This window comes from Littorina saxatilis, linkage group LG12 (assembly GCF_037325665.1).
Source record: "Littorina saxatilis isolate snail1 linkage group LG12, US_GU_Lsax_2.0, whole genome shotgun sequence".
NCBI lineage: Eukaryota > Metazoa > Mollusca > Gastropoda > Littorinimorpha > Littorinidae > Littorina > Littorina saxatilis.
Window position 1 is genome coordinate 43,432,806 of NC_090256.1, and position 10,000 is coordinate 43,442,805.

The 10,000-nt window shown below is 42.3% G+C and overlaps 1 protein-coding gene across 1 annotated transcript in view; it reads right to left on the minus strand.

Annotated features, from left to right (window-relative positions):
• LOC138982010 (uncharacterized) overlaps positions 1-10,000 on the minus strand; it is a 23,816-nt gene that overhangs the window by 345 nt on the left and 13,471 nt on the right. The window contains exons 2-3 of the mRNA XM_070355211.1: positions 9,840-10,000; positions 1-2,425 (exon numbers count right to left, since the gene is read on the minus strand). The exon at positions 1-2,425 is cut by the window's left edge and continues 345 nt beyond it; the exon at positions 9,840-10,000 is cut by the window's right edge and continues 12 nt beyond it. Coding sequence (XP_070211312.1) covers positions 2,207-2,425; positions 9,840-10,000 — 380 coding nt within the window. The 3' untranslated portion in view covers positions 1-2,206. The remainder of the gene's footprint in view (positions 2,426-9,839) is intronic.

The window sequence follows — 10,000 nt, forward strand, 5'->3', positions numbered from 1 at the left end:
TCTCATTGAAAATGATAACGAAGCAATATTAAAAACACGAAATCAGTTAAAATCTCAGGTAGGCATTCATTTCAGGTGAGAAAAAAAAGCCAAGCTTGTGGTTTTCAGCAACAATTTTCCTCAGTATTTTTATCCACGCAGTTTGTTGTCGTAATTTTATAGCTCTAAAATAAACGCAACATCAGTTGTTTAGCCTAAACACAGAATACAAAAAAAAAGAAAGAAAGAAAGAAAGAAAGAAATCATGTCAAGAAATCAGGAAATCAAGAAATCACTAAATCAAAAAAACAGTGAAAAATTGAAAACAAACTGAAAAAGTCCAGTTAGTATTCAGTCAAATTACGAATTATATCAACAACAAAAAATTGAAACAAAATTTGAAAAAAGTGCCGTGCGCCAGCTGAAACAATTTAAATAACACATTTTAAAAAAAATACTGAAATTAATCATGTGTAACTTTGACACATGTTTTTAAACTCAACAATTAAAAATCTATTTTCAGTTAAGGAGAGAGAAAAAAAAAGTCTTTGATAGACGTTTTTTTTGCGCATGCAAGTATAATTATGCAGTAAACGTGAACCCCAGGAACATGAACTTGAGTACAGTAGAAGAAAAAAAGTTATCAGGTAAGCTGATTTTACAAACTGAATTTGTGTTCGTGATTATGTTTCTAACATTTTAATCGTAACACAGTGTATCAAAATATATAAAGCAATGCAAATGTTCCGTTCGAATTTTCAGTCAAAGATACGTACATCCTGCATCCTCTAACATTTTGGATTTTCTCAAATATTCTTTTTTCATCCCACCCCCACCTCCTCCAATTTTACTTCAACTTTATTCTAATCATTTCTGTTTCTTTGTTTTGATTTTTGTTTACTCTTTGAACGTAGGAAGTTTGAGGTTTATTGGTAAATTAATTTTTGAGGAACGTTTGTGCTGTTTCTAGTTTGTCGCTGACCGTCTTTCTTCTTTCATATTTGCTAATTACGGTGCGTGATTGAAGTACCATTAATCTTTGAAATTTTAGAAGCCATAACAACCACTACAAAACAATGTTTGTACCCGCAAGCTTACAGGGAAGAAAATTACTCCATTAAACGTAACAACGTCATCCTGAAAACGTCGATATTTTGTATGTGCAAAATTCATTAGTCACTCGCGCACGAAAGCTCGCCATCAAATCATAGAAAATCACAATAATAACTGTAATAATAATTCGAAGAAATCTAGGCTGACGTGTACATGATGCACATAACTAGAATAAAACACGATAAATGTACTTTGAAATATTCAGCCGACACGCAAAAGTAAACTGCAAGGTCACAGTGTGCTGAGGTTTCACATGTTATTACAACAACACAATCATTTTTCAGCAACTTAAATTGTTCTTCGAAAAATTATCACCAGCGTTCCTATGTGATAAAATCTGCACAAAAATGAGTTACAGATGAATGGTTTTCAAATGCTTCTTAATAGCAAACTGTTTGCAGCACACAAACGATGAGAAATCGCACATTGTCACTCAACAAAGAAAACAAGGAATTCGTCGTGAAACCACACATTCGAAGGTTTCGTGGCAGTAATGTTTAGTAGTCATCGTTTGTTTTATTTTTATCAAAATTGTGTTTGGTTTATCTCCGGTTGTTCCTCAAGTTGTCCTGCCATTCAGTTTCACACAATCTACCTTTCGTAGCAAGTTTATTTTAATGCGTCGGCGTGATTCCACACACAGAATTGTCACCAACTACAAAACTGTATCTCATTGTGCGACAGAACCCGTGGTGAAAATCCCTGTTTCTCTGTGTGTCCGTAAGCTTCTAGCTCCAGCGTTTTAGAACCACTTTTTGGATCCGCCTTTATTCTTTGGCTTTGTGCCTCTCCCTTCTAATCAGGTGAGGATTTCTTGAGAAGAACAACTCCATGTTTCTGATTTATAAAACAAAATACAAAAAAAATGAGAATGAAAGTCGCTTGTTCATGTCAATGCTTGTTATTCTCTCTGGTGCCAGGAGACTGGTTCCGCATTACTCTCACTTACTCCATCACACATTTTGTATGCATTTAGAGCGCTTACTTCCCTTCCTTTATCAGATCGTTGTTTCTGAGCTCTCCTCACCCAGTCCGCCGGCATGTAAAGAAGAAGGGAACTATTTCGCCAATCGCTTTGAAGGGAGCAGAACATCCACCCTGTTCCTCGCTGTGTCTAGCTGTCTTCTGTGACGGAGAGTTCTTCGTCAGAGGTGCACACGTCATCATCCAGAAGTTCGTGGTCCTCGACGTCACTCTTCGCGTCCATGTGACCCTCGGAGTTGTTTCCCGCTTTGCTGACGTCATCGCCGGAAGTGACGCAACCACCCGTCGCTTCCTCTTCCGCCTTCATGCGCTTGTGCTTGGTGCGTCTGTTCTGGAACCACACTTTGACCTGCACGAGACAAAAAGGGGATATTTGGTTAAAAATTGTTTTTAAGAGGAATTAAATGTGATTTGTGTGTATGAATGTTTGTGTACAAAAAAAAGACAAACGTAAAACATTGTGTCACATCTCCCAGGAACTGATTCAGAATTTCGAAAAAGAAGTCTGTCTCGACAACTTCGTCATATCAGCAGAAGAAAATCAATCGTAAGGTCACCGCCAGGCTGTGCATGTATCGGTGTCGGATCTCATTAAGTGGAGAGTGTTTGTATGCAGAGAGGTGTTAGTCACTAATAATTTGTATAAGTTAGTACATGTGCATGTATTTGAATGTTAATAGGCCCCTAATGTTGTAGTGTTTTGACTGGCTTTTTTGTGTGCATCACCACTGTAAATTATCATGCTTGAGATAATAAAGCTAATTTGATTTGATTTGATTCGATTAAGCGTTGATGAGTGTTCCTTGCTAACTACACACACACAGACACACGCATACACGCGCACACACACACACACACACACACACACACGCACACGCACACGTACACAAAGAACATACACGGACAGAACCAAATTTGTTATTCATATATCAAAAATGAAAAACAAATTAAATAAAGAAAATAGATCCAAGGCAGAAACGGGTGCATTAGGCCTACAGCTCAAACAACACAATGTGCTTTAACACGTTTCCTCTCCATTTATCACATGCAACGCGGGAAAGTTTCGCGTTCTGCAGCTGTTCCGAGTGTAAGGACTAATTCGTTGGATATTAATGGAGGTACATCGTTATATCAACAAAATCGATCCGTTTGAATCGTCTAATTTGGTTTTCCTATCACATAATATATCATAAAATGATAATCTGAATATAGTAGTAAAATACGTATGATGATATAAACATACGATATCATATAAGTCTTCCGTAAAAAAAAAAAAGGCTTTGATCCGCACTAATCTGCGCAAAAAAGTGGCGAGGGAAAAGCGAACAAGGCTCTACATTCCTGATCTCCCACTCTACAATCGCCAAATTCATTTCCCCCTAAAGACCTCACGATTGCCGCTGGAAAAACAGCTAAAGAGGCTCAACGACTTTCTTTTCTTATTGAAGTTTGACGCTACAAGCTAAAGCGGGCACAATTACAGAAAAAGCGGCCTCTGCTCCGTCCAGAGAAAAACACGGTCAACACTCTTTGAAGACTGGCCAGTACATGCCAGACTGGCACCACGGCTTTGATTCGCTTCTCCTCTCTGTTTGTCCAAGACAGTTCCCACCTCATCAGCGACTGGGGAGGGGCCAGGGGAGAGGGATAAGTGGGGGGAAATTCCGTGTAATGAAAGGATTATTACATCTCCCGGCAGCTAACGGGACACGGCATGGCACGATTCAAAGTTGGCCGCGGTCTGTGATGCTTTCCCCCTGTGTTTTGCCTCCCTGGTGCTGACCTCTGTGCAGCTTGGACCTTAGCTCCCTGCAGACTTGCAAGCCATGTCCAATGCTACACAAGCATGACACTCCCACTGCATGCAAGTCTTTGCCATCATGCAACCCGTGAAGAAGCAATGGAGCCTTACTCGAGATTCTCTCATCTCTGTATACCCCCGTGTGTTCCTTGTTGAACCGAACAGAAATCAGTGGAAAATTACAGATGTCTTTGGTATCATCAGAGACATACACTGTGCCTTTGGTATCATACAAGCCGTGACGAAGCAATGAAGCCTGACTCGAGCTTCTCTCATCTCTGTATACCCCTGTGTTCGCGATGAAAGGGGGGAGGAGGGGGGAGGGAGGTCCTGGTCGAACCAACAGAAATCAGTGGAACTATAACAGATGTTATTTGCATCATGCAAGACGTGATAAAGCATTAGAGCCTTATTTGTGCTTCTCCAATCTCTGTGTGAAAGGGGGGGGGGCAGGTGTGTGTGTGTGTGTGTATAGGGGGGGGGTAGAGGAAGTCTGGGGGGTACCCATGCAGCAGTATAAATCAGAGGGCAATGTTGGGGGCAGTAAAGATGCAAGGGTCTTTTTGCCACAGCTTTATCACGTCTTGCATGATGCAAATAACATCTGTTATAGTTCCACTGATTTCTGTTGGTTCTACCCCCTCATGCACTCCGAGAACACGCAATTGATCATTATTTGCGATTCTCTGATCTCTGTACCTTTGTGCTGTGCGTGTGTGAGGAGTTGGGGAGGGGTACGGGGGCTGGGGGTGGAGGGTGGGTCATGGTTGTATCCTAGGGCAGAAATCAGAGGCCAATCATAAAGTCTTTGGTGCCATGCAAGCCGTGAAAAACCAATGGAGCCTTACTTGTACTTCTCTAATCTCTGCACCCCTCTGTTCGTGAGAGGGGGGTTGGGGGTGTTCTGGTGGCAGGCGGCAGTAGGAACGAGCGGGGCAATTACATGGCAGTGATAGCGCGGGGTCTGCCTCTCTCCCCAGACGACGCAGGGTGATGTGATGTGAGGCCATTATGGCGTCACCTGACCCGGCTCGCCGCTAATCGCCCATGTCCACGTCGGGGGGAAGAGGAGAGGCGAGGCCTCGCTACACCTCCCCGAGGACCCCCAACACCACACCAACAAGAGAGACAACCCCTCGCTCCCCTCAGTCTCCAGGGGCGACAACCTCAATTTGTCCTGCACGCACGCCCAAGTCCTAAGTTACTGAGCTCTCTGCTCCTTCGCCTTCACAAGTTGCGCACGCAGCAACCGGAACCGGAACCCTCCACCAGCATCGCTCTCAATTGCCGCGGTGTCTTCTGGGAGTCGGACCCGAAAAGGGAGGCAATTATGGCGGCATTAGGTCGGCGATTACTACCGGCCCTTTGCTACTCTGTCAGTCATGCGTTCTAACACCAGGAGGACCGTCTCTGTGAAGAGATATAGGAAAAGTAAATCTGGCTGCCACCCACAGATTAATGGCGGACGATCTTCAAATGGCCGACGAGGCTGTACCCCTGGGGGATGCAGCACAAGAAAGTACCCCTATATCTCCTCCACCTCCCTTTCCGCTCCGCCCTTGTAACTTCCAACAGAGAGACTTACAGTCCATGCTTTGATTCGAATCGTTTTGACTTTGGTGCCCCGATGGCGCAGCCCGTGAAAGAGGACTAGGGTCGTTACGGCGCAAAGGCGTGACGAGAAACACTGAGGGAGACAACTCGGGCAGGACGGAGACGAATGGAGCGCAGATTGAAACAACGGCCTGCAAATTAGGCTCTCGGCGGGAAGCTCGTTCTTTATAACGCCTTAACTCGCACGCTGGTGTGTATGGCGGCCCGACACTGTCAAAACTCATTATTCCTAAATCATGGCATTTGGTGTCTGTTGTTGTTCATTTCTAGTTCATTGTGCGTCGTGCTGCTGCTAAAAAGGCATTTGTCACGAAATATCTGCGGATTTTATTTTTATCGTAATTTATTTTGATTTCTTTTCATTGTATTTTAGTTTATTTCATTTTATTTGTTGTTATACTTTCTTTGATTTGATTCATATGATTTCCAATTGTCCTTTCGTTGTGCTTTGTTCTTTTGTTTTGTTTTGTCTGATGTTTTATTTACAAGACACATCTTCATGAACTTTGCCTTAACCTATGACAAAGTACAAGTACTTGATTCAGAAAATGATGGGTAATATGATCAAAATGAATATAAGACTAATCATACGCAGTAAATAAGAACATGACTAAAAGTAACAAAACATTTCATAAAATATGCAAAGATATAGATAAGTAAATAACTCTTCAAACAAGTCAACAGAAACATAAATGATTGAATTAATAAATCATCAGTCAATAAATAAATCAGTCAATAAATAAATAAAATAAATAAATAAAATAAATAAAATAAATAAAATAAATAAAATAAATAAAATAAATAAAATAAATAAAATAAATAAAATAAATAAAATAAATAAATAAATAGATAAATAAATAGATAAATCAATAAATAAATTTGATAAATAAATCAATTAATAAATAAATACATTTTGAAGTCCACTATATAGGACAACACAACGTACCAAAGTTCAGCATGGGATAAACTGATTTGCCTGTGCTATGATTTTTCTGTATTTTCTTGTTGTAAAATCCACGGTGACTACTTACACGAATTTAAATGGACCATATCATTATCCAGTCATACTCAGCGAAAACAAACGTTATCCACGTACGGTTGCAACATACACACATATAAAAGCAAGCACTCATGCACTCATGCACTTGCGCACTCACGCACACACGCATGCACACACACGCCACATTAAAAAGCACATCCAATCTAATCGACATAACTGCCTTCTCCCTCGCCTATTTTACGCCCACCAAACAGCGAAACGATTGACAGAACACATCATAATATTTCACACACACGCACACACACACTCACGCTTCATATCACAGCCGCTCACAGGGCCAAAGAAAACTAAATCGGGAGGGTCAAATTATCGGCCATCAAGGCCTGACTAATGTGCAAAAGCAGATCACATTTCCCCCAAATAACCCTGGCAGTATCCACACGCCCCAGCCTAACTGCTTCCGGCAGCGCAATATCATAACTCGATGGCGCAGGGGTAAGTGAGAGGGTTGGTTCAATAGTTCTGGTCGTTTCGGTTTGTGTCATGTGACACGGAACGCGTGATGGCGGCCGTGTTTTTTGGTCAGGTCTGGCTTTGTTCTTGACAGCCTTGCGCCGTCTCACACAATTACACGTTTGATGGAGGTGCAATATGAGTATCTGGATTTTTTCTCTCGCGAATTTATCTTGCTTGTATTTTTTGTCGATTTTATTATATTATGTGCTTTTCTTTTTTTATTTCTTCTTCTTCGAATTTATCTTGCTTGTCTTTTTGTGGATTTTATATGTGCAATTATTATTATTTCTTTCTTTGTTTTGTTGGTTTTTATTTCTGTAGGTCTTCTGCCCTAGGACACTCGGTCGTCAGGACAGAGAGACAAACACACGCATGCATAAACAATCAATCATACACACACGCCAGAGACAGACACAGGCACACAGACGGACACACTCAACACATACTCTGTTTCTCTCACTGTCTTTCTTTCTCTCTCTGCCACCTACCCACTCCCTCAATTTTCCTTACCCTACTTTTCCCCCTTTATTTCCTTACCACCAACAAATCTCTTGACTTTCATGTTCACCGAACAAAAGCAATGCTAACGGAGCTGAAGAGCTCTCCATGCTGACAATAATTTGTATGGCTAATCGAACCAAATGATCCAGAAAATGAAGGCAAGTCTGTTGTTGAAAATCTCAGTGTTGCATTGTGACAGCTCTTTTGCGACAAGCCTACAACTTTTACCACTCACAATACACCGCAGCCCATTACAACTCCAAAAACGTTAACACTACAATTCATCCACGTTTCCCTTTCATTTCTATCGGCTGTAAGAAGGCGCTATTGTTCCTTCAAATTATCCCTGCCTTTCGTGTTCTATGAGCAGGGAAATGTTTTAGCTGGCGACGCGACCGATCGAAGCGATGCCAGTCGATACAGAGCTCTCTTCGCGCTTTCTGACAAGCTCTAAACCGGCAGGCCGTTTCCTAAGCGAAGACGTCCCAGAACGTTTCACCGTCTCGCCAATAAAATACGGTTCTCACGGCAGGCGCTGTGCAGCGCCGCGCGGCGTCTTTTTTATAAGGTAGTGCACAGCAAACCCAAATGGCGGCCGTAGTGTTTGGGTTTCATTTCGACGACGATACTTTCTTTAATACGACGGTTCTAGTGCATGAATTGCACCAATCAAGGGATGATGAAAAAGTATTTCAACTCTTGATCATTGTGAAGAAAATTTTGACTGTAAATATTTCCTATAACGATCGTATTCTACGACGATGTCAACAAACATTTCTTCGCTTGTAATCAATGCCTGATTCGTCTGTCAAACTCGATCGCATCGCTCATTGGCTGACATTCGTCCGCCATCTTGAACCCGTTCGCACAAAAGCGTGTAGTTTCCCGGGCACAGAAAGCGACTACCGGGGGCGCTCTTGCAAAGAAACGTAGGGCAGGCAGTTAGCAGGCGAGTGGCTCAAATACGCGCTCTTGTGGGCTTTTCACGCCGCGACAAGTTGTCAGAAAAGACGTGAAGAGAATGGAACAAAAATGGCTGGGAGTCGCGAGACCGCTGCTGCTCTGCTAACGATCGCCAAACAATCCGTGAAAACGGTCGGCGTTGTGAAGTGGCTATCATCTCCTTGTCCGCCGTCACTTAGCTTCTGGCTTAATCGTCGGCATGCGTCGGGTTTCTCTCGTCCAAGTGGCCGTGCTTTTAAACGTTCATAGGAAGTTAAAGCAAAGACAATTAGCTGACGATTACAGGACGGGTTTGAGCGAGAGGTGCTTGAGCTCCATCAAGGCGAGTCAGGTTGGCAAATGGTTTGAGCAAACCCAGGGAAAATATCAGCCAAGATCGAAAGTTCTTGTATTGTGCGGAGGCTACTCTTGTCGGGTTGTTTAATGTAGGCCGTGCCACTTCACTTTCTACGGTCTACAGTTTAGTCAGAAATGAGCTGCAATCAGCGGTCGTTGAACAGAAACATTTTTGTCATTGGAGAAAAAAGAATGGCTGGTTCTTGTGTGCACTGACTTGTGTCTGAAAGTAGGGGGTGGGAGTGGGGAGGGGTGTGTGAGTAAGAGACGTTGAGGGAGAGAATGAGAGAGAGAGAAAAACAGAAAAAGAGAGAGAAAGATAGGAAAGGAAAGAGAGAGAAGGAGAGAGAGCCTGAGAGGAAGAAAGAGAGAGAAAGAGAGAGAGAGTGTGTGCATGTGTTAACAGTTATTGACCCCTGAATGCCTTAGACAAACCGGAAGTGGCGCAATGCAATTAATCATTGAAACGACAACGCATGATCGAAATACTTATTTCAAACTAAACAGGTTGTCGCTCTGGTTTGTTTAAAAAACAAAAACACCCATTTACGTCATATATCACGAATGTGGTTTTTTTGCAAACTGAACGCAAACAAACAAGCAAACAAACAAATACATTGCCTAGATTGCATTTATTTATCTATCTTTTTATTTAATATATATCTGCTTATGGCATAGTTGGTTGATTTATCATGTTATTCCTCTTTTAGTGTATTTCTTTTTTTAATATAACAATAACAATACCAATAATAACAACACTTTATTGTCCATTAAAATGTTACATAAAAATGGAAAATTTTCTTCGGCACACCCTGCTTGCCTGTAAACGATTATTACAACAATTGGACAAAAGGACAACACACATACAACATAAAACATAGGTTCACGTATGTAATAACACACACACGCACACACACACACACACTGACACACGCACACACGCACACACACACACCGCACAACCACACACACACCGCACACACACACACACGACCCCCCCACACACACACGCACACAGAAAACCACACACACCTGTGTTTCAGAAAGCTGCAGTTTTCCAGCCAGCGTTTTCCTCTCCTGACCGACGACGTAGTGGTTTTTCTCGAACGCCTGCTCCAACTGTAGCAGCTGGGAGGGGGAGAAAGCCGTCCTGTTCCGCTTCGGCTTGCGGTACGGGTGGAACAGCAATCCGG